This window comes from Pristiophorus japonicus, chromosome 8 (genome assembly GCF_044704955.1).
Source record: "Pristiophorus japonicus isolate sPriJap1 chromosome 8, sPriJap1.hap1, whole genome shotgun sequence".
Taxonomy (NCBI): Eukaryota; Metazoa; Chordata; class Chondrichthyes; family Pristiophoridae; genus Pristiophorus; species Pristiophorus japonicus.
The window spans coordinates 231,160,816-231,181,173 of NC_091984.1; the positions used below are offsets into that span (position 1 = coordinate 231,160,816).

Here is a 20,358-nt window from a genome sequence, read left to right on the forward strand (position 1 = left end):
CACCCTGTGCGGAGGGGAGCGGGCAGGTTGGAAGGCCTCCTCGTAGGACTGCTCCTGGGCCTGGCCAAGGTGGCCATTAACCGGTCCAGGCAGCGGGCGGTCGAGGGGGTCGTTCAGCCCGACTGCCTGCCTCTCTTCCACAGTTACATCTGAGCCAGCGTGTCCCTGGAGATGTGGGCGCCGGAGGGACTGGAGTGCATCATCACCCCCGGCAACCAAATTTTAATGTGATTGTCAAATGTTTACTTTGCTGGTTTTAGTGCCCCTTTAACAAGGGGGAACTTGATTTATAGGTTCACAAAAATAGTTGTAGAGCTGTTGCATTGTGAGTGGCTTAGCCAGTCACGTGATGTTCACAAGACTCAATAAAACCCCAGTCATTTGGGTCTAGGTCATCTACGATGAGGTATGCAGTTGTGAGCCTGGTGGATGAACTGGTAATATGTAGTGTGATTGTTAAACCTTTATTAATAAACCAACTAGTTCTTAATAGCCATGTGTTGCTATGAATTCTTAAAAAGAGTCCATGAAGCAAATACATTACACCAACCTTCCAGGATTGGTCTGGAGTCGCCAGGAATTAAAGATTAATCCTCAAGACGCTACTGTGAATAAAAACCCGAAAGAAAAACCATTGAGGCGATAAAAAGTGTATTTGTTTTCATTTTCTTTCAAGGTTCTCGTTCACTGGTTAGAAAAATATTGGAGAACGAGAAAAAAAAAAACTTTGTTTGGACGAGTTTATGAGAGCCAGTCAGTCAGGTAACGAAGGGTCCAATCCCTTTCCAATTGGCTGTGGGACAGCGGGGAGCCGCTGGGACGGACAGATCAGGCGACCAATGGCAGAGGGGCGTGGGGGCGGGGCGCTTGGAGGTGAGAGGTCATGTGATGACACTTCCTGGAATATGTCCAACCAGAATTGGCAAGCCCACATAGAATCGTACTGCACAGAAGGGGGCCATTCGACCCATCGTGCCAGCTCTGTGAAAGAGCTGTCCAATTAGTCCCACATTCCCCCCCCCCTCTCCGCCGCTCCTGCTCTTTCCCCATTGCCCTGCAAATTTATCTTTTTCAGGCACCAATCAGATTCCCTTTTGAAAATTACTATTGAATCTGCTCCCACCGCCTTTTCAGGCAGCGTGTTCCAGATCACAACTCGCCGTGGAACAAAAAATTATTCTCCTCCTGTCTGTTTCTTTTATAGGGACATAGGAACAGGAGTCGGCCATTCGGCCCCTCGAAACTGTTCAGCCTTTCAATGAGATTATGGCTGATCTGTGACCTAACCCTATATAAGAATTCGGAGCAGGAATAGGCCATTCGGCCCCTCGAGCCTACTCCGCCATTCAATTAATATAGTATAGTATTAGGCAGTACATTGTATTGAGGATGACTTGCTTTCACACCAGAAAGGGATGCGTTCACAGGTGTTTCAATGAGGGACCTGACATTCCCGAACTACATATTGAAGGGTGGAAAATGTCCACCTATCAATGAGATCATGGCTGACCTTCGACCTCAACTCCACTTTCCTGCATTATCCCCATATCCCTTGATTCCCTTAATATACCTTTGACCTTTGGCACATATCCCTTAATACTTTTGATTAACAAAAATCTATCAATCTCAGGTTTAAAATAAACAATTGATCCAGCATCAATTGCCATTTGCGGAAGAGAGTTCCAAACTTCTACTGGCCCTTTTGCCGATCGCCTTAAATCTGTGTCCGCTGGTTACCAACCCTTCTGCCACTGGGAAAAGTTTCTCCTTATTTACTCAAAATCCTTCCTGGTTTTGAACAACTTCATCAAATCTCACTTTAACTTTCTGTGCTCGAAGGAGAATAGCCCCAGTTATGGTACAGGCTGGATTTACCGCCATAAATTGGGGCGAGCCAATGTGGGTTTGAAGCAGGCTGTCTGATTTTGTAGAATCGATCAGCACAGAAGGAGGCCATTCGGCCCATCGATCCTGTGCTTCACGGCAAGTTACCCCCCCCTTCTGTATTGTTGGCAATGGCACATGGCAATTTTCAACGAATGCTCCTCGGGGGAAAAAACCCCACATGACAGGGATGGTTTCCCATTTGATGTTCGTGATTGAGCCTGTTTGACGTGTTTAGGCTGCTGAAATTGTTTAAAAAAAAAACAAGGATTCATCACGATAAGAACAATGTTACAATTCAATGGCAGAACTGCTACCACCGTTAAAACAATGCAAGCTACTGTGGGAACACGGCGATATGCCAATCTCAAGGATGGACATCAGCGGAGAGTGCAGGACAAAATCATCTGGGAGCAAGTTAACACTTTCCTTATTTGGTAATAGCTAAAGGTTCACCAGACTGATTCCTGGGATGGGGGGATTGTCTTATGAGAAGAGATTGAGTAGACTAGAGTTTAGAAGAATGAGAGGTGATCTCATTGAAACATACAAAATTCTTACAGGGCTTGACAGGGTAGATGCAGGGAGGATGTTTCCCCTGGCTGGGGAGTCTAGAACCAGGGGTCACAGTCTCAGAATAAGGGGTCGGCCAATTAGGACTGAGATGAGGAGAAATTTCTTCACTCAGAGGGTGGGGAATCTTTGGAATTCTCTACCCCAGAGGGCTGTGGAGGCTCAGTCGTTGAGTATATTCAAGGCTAAGATCGATAGATTTTTGGATATTAATGGAATAAAGGGATATGGGGATAGTGCAGGAAAGTGGAGCTGAGGTAGAAGATCAGCCATGATCTCATTGAATGGTGGAGCAGGCTCGAGGGGCCGAATGGCCTACTCCTGTTCCTAATTCTTATGTTATCACTAAAAGTTTAAAAAGGAGGACTTTGGAACTAGCAAGACACAAGAAACATTTAAAGAAGAAGTCATTGACCCCACAATCCCCCAGGAGACGGATTCGATCACCCTTGTTCCTGAGCTGTGCTCCCAAATAACAGTCGGCCAGTCAGCCCCTCGAGCCTGTTCCGCCATTCAATGAGATGATGGCTGGTCTGTATCCCAACTCCAGCCACCTGCCTTGGCTCCATTTCCTTTAATACCCTTGGCTAGCAAAACTCTATCGATTGCGGATTGAAAATGATGCATTGAGCTGACATCTGCTGCTTTCTGCGGGAGAGAGATTTACACTCCTACTGCCCTGTGCATAAAAAAATGTTTTGCTAGTTTCTCATCTGAATGGCCTGGCTCTGATTTATGTCCTCTGGTCCTGGACACCCCCTGCCCCCACCAACGGAAAATGTTTCGCTCTGTCCACCCCAGCAATTCCTGTCAAAATCCAAAGAACCTGAATCAAATCACCCCGTAACCTCCGACACAAGGTCGTAGGGCACCTTTGCCTGGAAAACTGTTCTGCCTTAATGTCAATAAAAGCGATTACAGAGTCTCACGTGATCCTGACCTTTCGATCCGCCTTTCGGATGAGATGTTAAACAGAGGCCCCGTCTGCCCTCAAAGGTGGACGTAAAAGATCCCATGGCCACTATTTCGAAGAAGAGCAGGGGAGTTACCCCCCCGGTGTCCTGGGGCCAATATTTATCCCTCAATCAATAACTCAATTATCCCGCAAAAAACTGATGATCACATTGATGTTTGTGGGAGCTTGCTGTGCGCAAATTGGCTGCTGCGTTTCCCAGATTACAACAGTGACTACACTCCAAAATGTACCGAGGTCTCAGCAGCATAGTCTCAGCACGGGTCTGCCGAGGGGAGTGGGGCGAGGGGGGAGGGGGGGCTGCCAGGGTCCTGGGCTACCCTGTGAACAAAACAAATGCTTCAGAGATTGAGCAGACTAGGCCGATATTCTCTAAAGTTTAGAAGAATGAGAGGTGATCTCATTGAAACATACACAATTCTTACAAGGCTTGACAGGGTAGATGCAGGGAGGATGTTTCCCCTGGCTGGAAAGTCTGGAACCAGGGGTCACAGATTCAGAATAAGGGGTTGGCCATTTAGGACTGAGATGAGGAGAAAATTCTTCACTCAGAGGGTGGTGAATCTTTGGAATTCTCTACCCCAGAGGGCTGTGGAGGCTCAGTCGTTGAGTATATTCAAGACAGAGACCGATAGATTTTTGCATATTAAGGGAAACAAGGGATATGGGGATAGTGCAGGAAAGTGGAGTTGAGGTAGAAGATCAGCCGTGATCTTATTGAATGGTGGAGCAGGCTCGAGGGACTGAATGGCCGACTCCTGCTCCTATTATGTTCTTATGCTTGTGCCAAACTAAGGTCAGGCGTTACGTGCAGTGACAGTGATGGCTGACAGTGACACCGAGTGTTTGGGTTACCAACTCTGGTCGGATGTATTCCTGGAGGTTCTATCACATGACCTCTACCCTCCAAATGCCCCGCCCCCGCTCCCGCCCCTGCCGCCATTGGTCGCGCATCGCTTTGCCATGGCCAATCTTGGGGTACGGTAGCGTAGTGGTTTTGTTACTGGACCAGTAATCCAGACACCTGGAGTAATGATCCGGAGACCGCAAGTTCAAATCCCACCACGGCAGCTGGGGAATTTAAATTCAGTTAATTAAATAAATCTGGAATTAAAAAGCTAGTATTAGTAATGGTGACTATAAAACTACCCGATTGTCGGAAACACCCATCTAGTTCACTAATGTCCTTTAGAGAGGGAAATCTGCCGTCCTTACCCAGTCTGGCCTATATGTGACTCCAGACCCACAGCAATGTGGGTTGACTCTTAACAGCCCTGTGAAATGGCCCAGCGAGACACTCAGTTGTACCAAACCGCTACGACAAAGTCAGCACTGTGGGAGCACCTTCACCACACGGACTGCAGCGATTCAAGAAGGCAGCTCACCACCACCTTCTCAAGGGGCAATTAGCGATGGGCGATAAATGCCGGCCTTGCCAGCAACGCTCACATCCCGTGAACAAATTTTTTTTTAAATCAGAAAGCAAACAGACTCTTCATTGCTCAACTGGATGAGTCCTGACCATCAGCCATCCCGCTAGTTCCTGTTTTTTTCCAATGCCCTGTTATGATTGCTCCCAGGGCCCCGCAGACATCCCATGGAGCCGGCTCACGGACTGTCCAATGGAGAAACCCGCACTAGCACGCTGTTTTGAATTGGCTGCCCAGCCCCGTAAAAAAGACTTGCATTTATATAGCGCCTTTCACGACCACCGGACGTCTCAAAGCGCTTTACAGCCAATGAAGTACTTTTGGAGTGTAGTCACTGTTGTAATGTGACTGGGGAGGCTAGACAAGCATATGAGGGAGAAGGGAATAGAGGGTTATGCTGATAGATTTAGATGAGGAAAGACGGGAGGAGGCTCGAGTGGAGCATAAACGTAGGCATGGACTGGTTGGGCCGAATGTCCTGTTTCTGGGCCGTATATCCTGTGTAATCCGCTGTAAAATGTGGCAGCCAATTTTCACACAGCAAGCTCCCAGAAACAGCAATGTGATAACGACTAGATAATCTGTTTATTAGTGACGTTGATTGGCCCCAGGACACCGGGTATAACTCCCCTGCTCTTCTTCGAAATATGCCACGGGATCTTTTACGTCCATGGTTTAACGTCTCATCCGAAAGACGGCACCTGAGACAGTGCGGCACTCCCTCAGTACTGCCCCTCCGACAGTGCGGCGCTCCCTCGGTACTGCCCCTCCGACAGTGCGGCGCTCCCTCAGCACTGCCCCTCCGACAGTGCGGCGCTCCCTCGGTACTGCCCCTCCGACAGTGCGGCGCTCCCTCAGCACTGCCCCTCCGACAGTGCGGCACTCCCTCAGTACTGCCCCTCCGACAGTGCGGCACTCCCTCAGTACTGCCCCTCCGACAGTGCGGCGCTCCCTCAGCACTGCACTGGGAGTGTCAGCCTGGATTTTTGTGCTCAAGTCCCTGGAGTGGGACTTGAACCCACAACCTTCTGACATGGAGTCAAGTGTGCTGCCCACTGAGCCATAGCTGACACAGAAAAAGAATTTAAGTCGTTTTACTTACGCTACTGGTCCCTCATACTTCATTATCTTGTAAGCACAGTCCCAGGTACTCTTGTATTTGTCAGCCTGCAGACCCTGAAACAATGGAGACAAGTTTTAGAGCACAGGACTAAACTCCTTAACCTTCCCACCTTACTCTCCCCCGTGCGGTGAGGGGTTCTGACAGAGCCAGCACTCAGTGAGGGACTATATGGTGAGAAGTTCAGACCCTGCTGGAACTCCCGTGTAAAAGCAGTGGGTCCCACTGTTGAAATCACACGTGCTGTTTCTCGATACTGGAGTTGGAACAAAAGCAGTTGCTGCTTCAGGGTCAATACCTTTATTTCTTCACTCGGTACGCAAAGCAATTTTATAAGTGAGGTAGATCAGATACAGACGATCAATAAATGCAAGCATACATTGCAACATGGGGAACAGTAGCATGGTGGTTATGGTACTGGACTAGTAATCCAGCGACCTGGAACTCAATCTGGAAACACGAGTTCAAATCCCACCAAGGCAGCTGGGGGAATTTAAATTCATTTAATTCCATAAATCTGGAATTTAAAAAAGCTGGTATCAGTAACGGTGACCATGAAACTACCGGAATGTTGTAAAAACCCATCTGGTTCACATGTCCTTTAGGGAAGATTCAGTCGGGAGGGGAGAAAAGCTGGCATTAGAAAGCAGAAATAAAGAAAATGAGTTTGAAGGAGAGAGGAAAAAAGGGTAAAAAAAAATAAATTTAAAGGCACTTTGTCTAAATGCACGTAGCATTTGTAACAAAATAGATGAGTTGACGGCACAAATTGAGACAAATGGGTATGATCTGATAGCCATTACAGAGACGTGGTTGCAAGGTGACCAGGACTGGGAACTAAATATTCAGGGGTGTTTGACAATCCGGAAGGACAGACAGAAAGGAAAAGGAGGTGGGGTAGCTCTATTGATAAAGGATGGAATCACTGCAGTAGTGAGAAATGATATTGGCTCAAATGATCAGGATGTTGAAACAGTTTGGGTGCAGATAAGGAATAATAAGGGGAAAAAGTCACCAGTGGGCGTAGTCTATAGGCCCCCTAACAGTAGCAACTCTGTTGGTCGGAGCATAAACCAGGAAATAGTGGGGACTTGTAAAAAGGGACAGCAATAATCATGGGTGATTTTTGTTGTTTATCTGTAAAGCATGCACTCCCATGTTCCGCCATCAGGAAGCTCATCTCCTGAAGTCCCAAGGGATCCCAGCATCCCTTGGGAGCACTGTATATAAGCCGGCCCCTAAGGCCTGTTCCTCACTCTGGAGTGTCTTATTAAAGACTGAGGTCACTGTTACTTTAACCTCCCCGGTGTGCAATCTCATCTGTGTTAGGAACACAATAACTGACGATGAGAATACGAATCCAACGCAAAGATGCAGCAAACTGTGGACATCCTGGAGAAGTTCTCGGAGGGTGAGGACTGGGAAGCCTATGTCGAACGGCTAGACCAGTACTTTGTAGCCAATAAGCTGGACGGAGAAGGAAGCACTGCAAAAAGGAGAGCGGTCCTACTCACGGTCTGCGGGGCACCGACCTACAGCCTCATGAAGAATCTTCTGGCTCCGGTGAAACCCACAGATAAGTCGTATGAGGAGCTGTGTACACTGGTACGGGAGCATCTTAACCCGAGGGAGAGCGTGCTGATGGCGAGGTATTGGTTCTACACGTGTCAGCGATCTGAAGGTCAGGAAGTGGCGAGCTACGTTGCTGAGCTAAGGCGACTTGCAGGACAATGTGAGTTTGATGGCTACCTGGAGCAGATGCTCAGAGACATTTTTGTACTGGGCATTGGCCACGAGAGACATCCTACGAAAACTTTTGACTGTAGAGACACCGACCCTCAGTAAGGCCATTGCGATAGCACAGGCGTTTATATCCACTAGTGATAACACCAAACAAATCTCTCAGCACACAAGTGCTAGCAATGTTCATAAATTAACGAACTGTGTTTGCGAACAGAAATGTACAGGGCAGAACCCACGAGTCTGCAACTGCCAGCAGGTCTCAGGTGACCCAGATAACTTAGATTCCCCAACAAAGGATGAATGCAAGGCAAAACACACCTTCTTGGTGTTGTGGAGGCTTCCATTCAGGCTATTCATGCCGCTTCAAAGGGTATGTTTGCAAGAGCTGTGGAACAATGGGGCACCTCCAACGAGCTTGCAGACGAGTTGCAAGCTCTGCAAAACCTGCTAACCACCACGTGGCAGAGGAAGATCAGTCCATGGTGGATCAAAGCAATTTTGAGCCTGAGAGAGAGGAGGCAGATGTTGAAGTACACGGGGTGCACACATTTTTGACAAAATGTCCACCTATAATGCTGAACGTAAAATTGAATGGCTTACCTGTAGCCATGGAACTGGACACTGGCGCTAGCCAATCCATCATGAGTAAAAAGATGTTTGAGAGACTGTGGTGCAACAAGGCATTCAGACCAGCCCTGAGCCCCATCCACACGAAACTGAGAACGTACACCAAAGAGCTTATCACTGTCCTGGGCAGTGCCATGGTCAAGGTCACCTAGGAGGGCACGGTGCACGAACTACCACTCTGGATTGTCCCGGGCGATGGCCCCACACTGCTTGGAAGGAGCTGGCTGGGCAAAATCCGCTGGAACGGGGATGACATCCGAGCGCTATCACATGTCGATGAGGCCTCATGTACCCAGGTTCTTAACAAATTTCCTTCCCTTTTTTGAGCCAGGCATTGGAAACTTTTCCGGGGCGAAGGTGCGGATCCACTTGGTCCCAGAGGCATGACCCATTCACCACAAGGCGCGAGCAGTACCTCACATGATGAGGGAGAGAGTGGAAATCGAGCTGGACAGGCTGCAACGCGAGGGCATCATCTCCCCAGTGGAATTCAGCGAGTGGGCCAGCCCGATTGTTCCAGTACTCAGAAGTGATGGCACGGTCAGGATTTGCGGCGATTATAAAGTAACTATTAATCGTTTCTCGCTACAGGACCAATACCCGCTACCGAAGGCAGACGATCTATTTGCGACGCTGGCAGGAGGCAAGACGTTCACCAAGCTCGACCTGACTTCGGCCTACATGATGCAGGAGCTGAAGGAGTCTGCGAAGGGCCTCACCTGCATCAACACGCACAAGGGACTGTTCATCTACAACAGATGCCTGTTTGGAATTCAGTCAGCTGCAGCGATCTTCCAGAGAAACATGGAGAGCCTACTCAAGTTGGTAGCACACACGGTGGTCTTTCAGGACGACATATTGGTCACCGGTCGGGACACCGCCGAGCACCTACAAAACCTGGAGGAGGTCCTCCAGTGACTGGATCGCGTAGGGCTGCAGCTGAAGAGGTTGAAATGCGTCTTCATGGCAACAGAAGTGGAGTTTTTGGGGAGAAAGATCGCGGCGGACGGCACTCGGCCCACAGACGCCAAGACAGAGGCTATCAGGAACGCGCCCAGGCCACAGAACGTCACAGAGCTGTGGTCGTTCCTGGGACTCCTCAACTATTTTGGTAACTTCCTACCGGGGTTAAGCACCCTCTTAGAGCCCCTACATGTGTTATTGTGCAAAGGTGAGAACTGGGTATGGGGAAAAAACCAAGTAATTGCTTTTGAGAAAGCCAGAAACATTTTATGCTCCAACAAGCTGCTTGTATTGTATAACCTGTGTAAAAGACTTGTGCTAGCATGTGACGCGTCGTCGTACGAAGTCGGGTGTGTATTACATCAAGCTAACGTTGCGGGGAAGTTGCAACCTGTCGCCTATGCCTCCAGGAGCTTGTCTAAGGCCGAGAGGGCCTACAGCATGATTGAGAAAGAGGCTTTAGCGTGTGTTCGGGGTAAAGAAAATGCATCAGTACCTGTTTGGCCTCAAATTTGAGCTGGAAACCGATCACAAGCCCCTCACATCCCTGTTCGCTGAAAACAAGTGGATAAATACTAATGCCTCAGCCCACATACAAAGGTGGGCACTCCCACTATCAGCGTATAACTATACCATCCGTCACAGGCCAGGCACTGAGAACTGTGCGGATGCTCTCAGTCGGCTACCATTGCCCACCACGGGGGTGGAAATGGCGCAGCCTGCAGACTTGTTGATGGTGGCACAGCCCACAGACTTGTTGATGGTCATGGAAACGTTTGAAAATGATAAATCACCTGTCACGGCCCACCAGATTAGGACTTGGAACAGCCAAGATCCTCTGCTGTCCCTAGTAAAAAACTGTGTGCTGCATGGGAGCTGGGCCAGCATCCCCGTTGAAATGCAAGAGCTAATCAAGCCATTCCAGCGGCGAAAGGACGAGCTGTCCATTCAGGCAGACTGCCTGTTGTGGGGTAACTGCATAGTGCTACCAAAAAAGGGCAGGGAGACATTCATCTTGGATCTCCACAGCACACACCCGGGTATAGTAATGATGAAAGCGATAGCCAGAACCCACGTGTGGTGGCCTGGTATCGACTCTGACTTAAAGAGTCCCGTGTACGGCAATGCAGCGTATGTGCTCAGTTGAGCAAAGCGCCCAGAGAGGCACCACTAAGTTTGTGGTCCTGGCCCTCCAGACTATGGTCAAGGATCCATGTCGACTATGCGGGCCCGTTTCTCGGTAAAATGTTCCTGGTGGTGGTGGATGCTTTTTCAAAATGGATTGAATGTGAAATAATGTCGGGAAGCACCGCCACCGCCACCATTGAAAGCCTGAGGGCCATGTTTGCCACCCACGGCCTGCCTGACATACTGGTCAGTGACAACGGGCCATGTTTCACCAGTGCCGAATTTAAAGAATTCATGACCCGCAAAGGGATCAAACATGTCACCTCGGCCCCGTTTAAACCAGCCTCCAATGGGCAGGCAGAGCGGGCAGTACAAACAATCAAACAGAGCCTCAAATGAGTCACAGAAGGCTCACTCCAAACCCGCCTGTCCCGAGTACTGCTCAGCTACCGCATGAGACCCCACTCGTTCACAGGGGTGCCCCCGGCTGAGCTCTTCATGAAAAGGACACTTAAAACCAGACTCTCGCTGGTTCACCCCAACCTGCATGATCAGGTAGAGAGCAGGTTGCAGCAACAAAATGTAAACGATGGTCGCGCCACTGTGTCACGGGAAATTGATCTGAATGGCCCTGTGTATGTGCTAAATTATGGACATGGTCCCAAGTGGATCGCGGGCACGGTGATAGCTAAAGAAGGGAATAGGGTGTTTGTAGTCAAACTAGACAATGGACAAATTTGCAGAAAGTACCTGGACCAAACGAGGCTGCGGTTCACAGACTGCCCTGAACAACCCACAGCAGACACCACCTTTTTTGACCCCACAACACACACCCAAAGGATCAACGGCACCGCCCCGGACCAGGAAATTGAACCCATCACGCCCAACAGCCCAGCAAGGTCAGGCTCACCCAGCAGCCCTGCAGGGCCAACAACACGCCAGCCCAGCGAGGGCACAGCCAACACACCAGAACAGACATTTGTACCGAGGCGGTTCACCAGGGAAAGAAAGGCTCCCGACCGCCTCACCTTGTAAATAGTTTTCACTTTGACTTTGGGGGGGGGGGGGGAGTGATGTTGTGTATCTGTAAAGCATGCACTCCCATGTTCCGCCACCAGGGAGCTCATCCCCTGAAGTCCCAAGGGATCCCAGCAACCCTTGGGAGCACTGTAGATAAGCCGGCCCCTAAGGCCTGTTCCTCACTCTGGAGTGTCTTAATAAAGACTGAGGTCACTGTTACTTTAACCCCCACTGTGTGCAGCCTCATCTGTGTTAGCAACACAATAACTTTAACCTCCATATTGATTGGACAAATCAAATTGGTCAGGGTAGCCTTGAGGAAGAGTTCATAGAGTGCATAAGGGATAGGTTTCTTGAGCTGTATGTAACGGAACCAACCAGGGGGCAGGCTATCCTAGATCTGGTCCTGTGTAATGAGACGGGATTAATGAAACGGGATTAGTAAAGGATCCCCTCGGAATGAGTGACCATAGCATGGTTGAATTTCAAATTCAGATGGAAGGTGACAAAGTTGGATCTCTAACCAGCGTACTAAGCTTAAATAAAGGAGACTATGAAGGTATGAGGGCAGAGTTGGCTAAAGTGGACTGGGAAAATAGATTAAAGTGTCGGACGGTTGATGATGAACAGTGGCGTACATTTAAGGAGATATTTCACTACTCTCAAGAAAAATATATTCCAGTGAGGAGGAAAGGGTGTAAGAGAAAAGATAGCCATCCGTGGCTAACTAAAGAAATAAAGGACGGTATCCAATTAAAAACAAGGGAATACAAAGCGGCTGAACCTAGTGGGAGGACAGAAGATTGGGAAGCTTTTAAAAGCCAGCAAAGAATGACTAAAAAAATGATTAAGAAAGGGAAGATAGACTATGAAAGTAAACTTGCACAAAATATAAAAACAGATAGCAAGAGTTTCTATAGGTATATAAAAAGAAAAAAAGAGTGGCTAAAGTAAATGTTGATCCCTTAGAGGATGAGACCGGGGAATTAGTAATGGGGAACATGGAGATGGCAGAAACTCTGAACAAATATTTTGTATCAGTCTTTACGGTGGAGTACACAAACAATATCCCAACAGTGATCATCAAGGGGCTATGGGGGGGGGGGGGGAGGAACTTAACACAATCACAATCACTAAGGCGATTAGGGACGGGCAATAAATGTCGGCCTTGCTAGCGACGCCCACATCCCAGGAACGAATTTTTTAAAAAACGCATGGTGCTAAACTTTAAAACACGGCTGAAAATTCGGTACAGGCGCTAACAGCCACGAGCTATAGTGGGCTTACTGGAGGCGGGGGCATGAACGACCTGACTTGCTCCCCCAGAATGTCTGTTTTTATAGGGTTGCTGCACCTTACTAAACTCAAATTAACCTCTTTCTTTGATTGCATGCCTTCTGTTACCTGATCGAATATGACCCAATTTTAAGAATTACGTAAGAAATAGGAGCAGGAGTCGGTCACTTGACTCCCCCCCCCCCCCCACCCCCCGAGCCTGCCCCGCCATTCAATAAGATCATGGCTGATCTGATCATGGACTCAACTCCACTTCCCCGCCCGCTCCCCACAACCCTCGACAGTCTTTGCTCTGTGTCAGGTGTCACACGTCAAAGGTAAATGCTAGCATCTGAAGGTCACGTTGGATTAGCATGTGCTAACATTGGAGATTAGTCAGGACAATGAGGGAATGGGGGAAAAAAGGCAGGCGGGTTTGGCAGTATTCCACGCGAGGTGCTACTGCAGGTTCAACCTCCCTTGTCTGGCACCCTCGGGACCTGGCCTGTGCCGAATGAGGGATTTTGCCGAATGCGGTGAGGTCAGCGGCCCGAGGGTTGGGGGGGGGGTTCGGTGACCCGGGCTGGCTCAAAGTGTCGGTGGAGCCTCAAATGGATATGGCATCTTCCAAGCAGCAGTCTCTTCCTCCTTTCCAGGTACACGCTCGGCTAAATTACATGCTACATTCTGAACTTCACATCACATGCTTTTATGCGAGCTGAAAGTAAGCAGAGTTGCTGCACAATGTGTACCAACCTTTCGGACAATTGTATGGTATGTTGACTCGGGAACTGCGCTATTTCTTTCACATGCGAAGTGTTGGCTCGGCCCCAGCAGGCTACGTGTCGGGGGGGAGGGGGGGGGGGGGGGCCCAGTGTCGGTGGGCTCTCGGCGGGCCGAGTGTCGGAGCGGCCCCGAAGTCGGAGTGGAGGTGGGCTGCGTTCTGCGCATGCGCGCCCCACCCCCCCGCCCCGGCCCCATGCCGGACGAGGGGGTGGTCCCGGACAAGGGAGGTCTAACCTGTATCGGATTGGCCCGAGCAATGGAGGCACCTGAGCTGGTGCACAGCAACGTCACTTTAACTGTCGCGTGGTTTAGCTCCAGCAAATCGTCCACCAGTCCTCCTGCCAAACCAGATGCTTTGCCTGACCTCCCCATCAGCCTCTCCCTCCTCCATGTTCCAACAACCCCTGGCCCAGCCATCACTGCAGCTTCCTGAATCACCCTCCCAGCCCCACCCACCCCCCATATCTCCACTGCGTCGGGCATTCTGCCCCAACCCTAACCAAACTCTCCGCCAGTTATTCAACTGTGGGCAGCAACGGAGTCAATGTCCTGATCTTTCCGCAGCAGACCCTCAACACCCCACCATTTAGCGATCGATCCCGGACCGCAGTGAAGAGTGGTGGGGGGGGGGGGTGGTGCCTGGCTGATTTCCCTTCCCCCCCCCCCCCCCCCCCGCCCAGGGGTGCTGAGGCCCGAATGTAGCACCCCAGCCAATACCGGGGAGTGAGCCAGTGGCGTGTTCGGGGCTGTGAAGCCATCAGTGAATGAAGCCACTGAGCCATACAATCTCACAGCACAAGAGGAAGCCATTCGGCCCATCGAGCCTGTGCTGGCTCTGTGACAGAGCGATCCGATTAGTCCCACTCCGCCCTGCTCTGTCCCCACAGTCCTGCAAACCTTTCTTTTCCAGTATTTATCCAACTCCCGTTTGAAGGCTGCCATTGAATCCACTTCCACCGCCCTTTCACGCAGCGCGTTCCAGATCACAACAATTCGCTGCGTAAAAACAGTCTCCTCATCTCCCCCTCTGCCAATTATCTTAAAACTGTGTCCTCTGGCTACCGACCCTCCTGCCAACAGTATTTATTCTATCAAAACCTCTTGTAATTTTAAGCATCTCTATTAAATCGCCCTTTAACCTTCCTTGCTCTAAGCAGAACCACCCCAGATTCTCATTGGAACAGGTGAGGTTGAGAAGGGACCTCACTGAGGTGTACAAAATATTGAGGGGCCTGCATATAATGGATAGTGAGGGCCTATTTCCATTGGTGGAGAGGTCTATTACGAGGGGGCATAGGTTTAAGGTGGTTGGTGGAAGGTTCAGAGGGCATTTGAGGGGAGGCTTCTTGACGCAGAGGGTTGTGGGGATCTGGAACTCGCTGCCTGGAAGGGTGGTGGATGCAGATACCCTCACCATATTTAAAAGGTGCTTAGATGGGCACTTACAGTGCAGTAACCTGCAGGGTTACAGACCTAGAGCTGGTAATTAGGGTTAGACTGGGTGACCTCTTGTTGGCCCACGCAGATATAATGGTAAGTACTGCAAGGAATCGAATACGGCCAGGGTGATCTCCTGGACTGGTTTCGACCGCCTGGATGGGTCGGAGAGGAATTTTCCCAGATTTTTTTTTTCCCCAATTGGCCTGGGTTTTTAAATCTGGTTTTTGCCTCTCCCAGGAGATCACATGGCTCCGGTTGGGATGGAGTGTAGAATGTTTCGGTGCAAGGGGTGTCACACTTGTGTGAGGCGGACTGGTTGGGCTGGGTGCTCTTTACCTGTCCGCCATTGTTCGTTGTTCATGGGTTTATAAGTGACCTTTTCAGGGCTGCTGACCGAGGGCCGCGCGGCTCTTTGTCGGCCGGTGCGGACACGATGGGCCGAGATGGCCTCCTTCTGCGCTGTAAATTTCCGTGTTTCTCCAGTCTCTCCTCCGTACAACCTGCCTTCCATTCTGCCGCTCGCTCCTGTTGGTTGTGAGACAGTTACATAGCGTGCACTCCGCATTTAACACCCTCCCCCTAGCCGTCCAGTTGCATTTCCCCGGATTTTTCAGAGCGGGAATGGCTCAGTTATCGCCGGGAGTTTCAGTCACTGTCGGCAGTCTCGAACCCTCGTACCTGCATTCTGGTCTTTATCACGTCAAGGGGCGTGTTACCAAACACGCTGGCGGCTCCGGCTGCAGCTCCAAATAGGCCCGTGATAAGAGGGTTCATCTCCATCGTTGGATTATCCCCTAATGGAGAAAACACGGTTATAATTATCCAGCAAATGTACCGAAATCATCATTTCACACGATCATACAATCTCACAGCGCAGACAGAGGCCATTCAGCCCATCGTGCCTGTGCTGGCTCTTTGAAAGAGCGATCCAATTAAACCCCACTCCCCCCCTGCCCTTTCCCCACAGTCCTGCAAATTTTTCCGCTTCAAGCATCTTAAAAATTCTTTTTTTGTAAGTTACTCTTGAATCTGTTTCCACCGCCCTTTCAGTTAATGTCCTAACTCGCACCAAGTCCCGCTCACCCGTCACCCCCTGTGCTCGCTGACCTACACTGGCTCCTGGTTAAGCAACGCCTCGATTTCAAAATCCTCACCCTTGTTTTCAATCCCTCCGTGGCCCTCGTCCCTCAATCTCTGTAATCACCTCCAGCCCCACAACACCCCCCCACCCCCGAGATATCTGCGCTCCTCTAATTCTGCCCTCTTAAGCATCCCTGATTATAATCGCTCAACCATCGGTGGCCGTGCCTTCTGTTGCCTGGGCCCCAAGCTCTGGAACTCCCTCCCTAAACCTCTCCACCTCTCTTTCCTCCTTTAAGACGCTCCTTAAAACCAACCTCTTTGATCACCTGCCCTCGTTTCTCTTTAACTGGCTCGGTGTCACATTTTGTTTGATAACGCTCCTGTGAAGCGCCTTGGGACCTTTTACTACGTTAAAGGCGCTATATAAATACAAGTTGTTGTTGTGTTCCAGATCTTAACGGTCCTCAGTGTAAAATAAATGTCTCCTCCTCTCCCCTCTAGCTCTTTTGCCAATGATTTTAAATCTGTGACCTCTGGTCTCCCTAACTGCTCTATCTAAACCCCTCACCATTTTGAACATCTCTATTGGGTCTTCCCTTAACCATTCCTGCCCCCAAGCAGAACAATCCCCGCTTCGCTACATAACCAAAGTCCCTCACCCCCTTGCACCATTCTGGGAAACAGCCCCGGCACCCTCTTTAAGGCCTTCACATCCTTCCATAAAGTGCGGGGCCCAGAGCTGGACTTAACACTCCAGCCGAGAGTCTAACCAGTGATCTGTAAATGTGGAGCACGGTTTCCTTGCTTCTGTACTCAATGCCTCCCAGTTATACTGACTAGTCTTCCGAGCACTTTCTTCAGCATTTCGGATAAGATCCCATGACAACAACTTGTATTTATATTTTGAAGAAGGGCAGGGGAGTTATCCCCGATGTCCTGGGGCCAATAGTTATCCCTCGGTCAACATAACAAAAAAAAAACAGATTATCTGGTCATTATCACATTGCTGTTTGTGGGAGCTTGCTGTGCGCAAACTGGCTACCGGGTTTCCCACATTCATCATCGGCACTCCCTCGAATCGAGGATGACTTGCTTCCACGTCTAAACGTTCACAGGAGTTTCAATGAAGGACCTAATATTCCAGATCCTGAACTACATGTTGAAGGGAGGAAGATGCCTGTGCGTGGATTTTTTTAACGTGGGGTGACCGTTGCACACCAGCCACCACACGGGCTTGACAGAGCTAGGTCTTGGTCCAGTGGCAAGGGTTAACCAGGACAACTGGAGACCGGCTCTGCTGCACGGACCCAGTGCGCACACATATCGCAGTGTGGGCTGGGCCCATGCTGCCCCTGGGCCCTCGCCTCTCCTGGGCCCCGAACTCACGCCTCTCCTGGGCCCCGGTCACGTCGCTCCACGATCACTCACTGCTCCTGCGCCCTGACCTTGTCGCTCCTGCTGTACCTGCCCCCGCTCCAATCACCGACCTGGACCTTGGCGACATCTCTCTTCGCTGCCGTTGCTCTCCTGCTCCAGCCTGCGCTGCTCCCTGGAGTGGTATACCGCCACGTTGCTCCTTCTGCTCCCCGACCTGCTCCGAAAAAAAGTACTTCGTCGGCTGTAAAGCGCTTTGAGACTTCTGGTGGTCGTGAAAGGCGCTATATAAATGCAAGTCTTACTTCTTCTTATCAACTTGATAAAACAAAGTGTTATCCCTGCCCGTGTTTTTTTTTAATTCTTTCACGGGACGTGGGCATCCCTGACAAGGCCGGCATTTATTGCCCGTCCCGAATTGCCCTGGAGAAGGAGGTTCCCCCCTCCCTGTCCAATGGAGAGCAGGTACAGCCGATTGATGCAGGTGTGGTGCTGGTGTTCATGGAGCAATGTCTCCCCCTGATGGTAGACACTGGGCACTGCGATGCCTCTGACCAGATTCTGGCCAGATTGTGCCCCCCCCGGGAGCCCAGAAGCAGACTGTAAAATGGCAAAATACTGGCCGACATGCTGGAATCCGAAACAAAAAAATATAAGATGCTGGAAACGCTCAGCGGGCCAGGCAACATCCGCGGACAGAGAAACAGAGTTATCGTTTCAGGTCTGAGACCCTTCATCAGAACTGGAAAATAGTTAGTTAAAGAGATGTAAAAGAGGCAAACGGAAATCTCCGGACAGTGCAGCGCCTCCCTCAGCCACAGGCGTGTCCACCTGGATTTCTTCGCCGCAGTTCCCCTCCGGACGTGGAGATTTCGAACCCACGACTATCGGGCTCAGAGAGGCGAGAGTGCTGCCCACTGAGCCACAGGAAACGCCAGCTGCCGTTCGATGCCAGCTGGGAAGGATATCTGCCGACGGTGCTGCGGGATGTGGGGCTGACTCGACACCAGCCCGATCGCACGTAACGTTAAAGGGACGGTTACCGTACGCTCCGCTCCGCAGCAGAAAGGCCCCGCTCTCCCTGTGCGGGCCAGAATCTGACGCAGTCTCCCGGGCGGGATGGATTCCACAGCAGACTGAAAGCGGGGGGGTCTTGGGGGCGCTGGGTCATTGCTCCAGGGTCACCGAGAGCTCCCCCTGTGCCGCTAATCATCATCATCATCATAGGCAGTCCCTCGGAGTCGAGGAAAACTTGCTTCCACTCTAAAAGTGAGTTCTCAGGTGACTGAACAGTCCAATACGGGAATGACAGTCTCTGTCGCAGGTGGGACAGACAGTGGTTGAAGGAAAGGGTGGGTGGGGAGTCTGGTTTTCCGCTGCCTGCACTTGCTTTCTGCAGGCTCTCAGCGATGAGACTCGAGGTGCTCAGCGCCCTCCCGGATGTACTTCCTCCACTTAGGGTGGTCTTTGGCCAGGGACCTCCAGGTGTCAGTGGGGATGTTGCACTTTATCACGGAGGCTTTGAGGGTGTCCCTGTAACGTTTCCTCTGCCCACCTGGGGCTCATTTGCCGTGAGGGAGTTCCGAGTAGAGCGCTTGCTTTGGGAGTCTCGTGTCGGGCATGCGGACAATGTGGCCCTGCCCAGCGCAGCTGATCGAGTATGGTCAGTGCTTCAAAGCTGGGGATGTTGGCCGCTAATATGTTCTCAGCCGTCTGTCAGTGTCCTCACTCAGGCCAACATCCCCAGCATCGAAGCACTGACCACACTGGACCAGCTCCGTTGGGCGGGCCACATTGTCCACATGTCCGACACGAGACTCCCAAAGCAGGCGCTCTGCTCGGAACTCCTACACGGCAAGCGAGCCCCAGGTGGGCAGAGGAAACGTTACAAGGACACCCCTCAAAGCCTCCCTGATAAAGTGCAACATCCCCACCGACACCTGGGAGTCCCTGGCCAAAGACCGCCCTAAGTGGAGGAGAAGTATCCGGGAAGGCACCGAACACCTCGAGTCTCGTCACCGGGAGCACGCGGAGACCAAGTACAAACAGCGGAAGGAGCGCACGACAACCCAAGCCCCCCACCCACCCGTCCCTCCAACCAGCGTCTGCCCCACCTGTGACAGAGACTGTGGGTCCCACATTGGTCCCATCAGTCACCTGAGAACTCGTGTTAGTGTGGAAGCAAGTCATCCTCAACTCCGGGGGACTGCTGAAGAAGAAAGGTAGACGCTAATCATGATCACGCCATCAGTCGCATTGCCAATAACAAAAACCTGCATTTATATAGCGCCTTTAATGTAGTAAAACGTCCCAAGGCGCTTCACAGGAGTGTTATCAAACAAAATTTGACGCCAAGCCACATAATGAGATACACGAGGTCAGGATTGTCCTATGAGGAGAGACTGAGTAGACTTGGTCGATATTCTCTAGAGTTTAGAAGAATGAGAGATGATCTCATTGAAACATACAAAATTCTTACAGGGTTTGACAGGGTAGATGCAGGGAGGATGTTTCCCCCGGGCTGGGGAGTCTAGAACCAGGGGTCACAGTCTCAGAATAATGGGTTGGCCATTTAGGGCTGAGATGAGGAGAAATTTCTTCACTCAGAGCGTGGGGAATCTTTGGAATTCTCTGCCCCAGAGGGCTGTGGAGGCTCAGTCATTGAGTATATTCAAGACAGAGAGCGCTAGATTTTTGGATATTAAGGGAATCAACGGATATGAGGATAGTGCAGGAAAGTTGAGGTCGAAGATCAGCCATGATATTATTGAATGGCGGAGCAGGCTCGAGGGGCCGAATGGCCGACTCCTGCTCCTAATTCTTCTGTTCTTATGTAACCAAAGGTTTGGTCAAAGAGGTAGGTTTTACAGAGCACCTTAGGGAAGGAGAGAGGTAGAGAGGCGGAGAGGTTTTGGGAGGGAATTTCAGAGCTTGGGGCC

At 50.6% G+C, this 20,358-nt stretch overlaps 1 protein-coding gene across 2 annotated transcripts in view; it reads right to left on the reverse strand.

The window, feature by feature from the left end:
• Positions 1 to 20,358, reverse strand: part of LOC139268327 (tricarboxylate transport protein B, mitochondrial) — a 106,658-nt gene that overhangs the window by 513 nt on the left and 85,787 nt on the right. For both annotated transcript variants that reach the window (XM_070886401.1, XM_070886402.1), the window contains exons 7-8: positions 15,641 to 15,756; positions 5,963 to 6,036 (exon numbers count right to left, since the gene is read on the reverse strand). In XM_070886401.1, the coding sequence (XP_070742502.1) occupies positions 5,963 to 6,036; positions 15,641 to 15,756 (190 nt within the window). The remainder of the gene's footprint in view (positions 1 to 5,962; positions 6,037 to 15,640; positions 15,757 to 20,358) is intronic.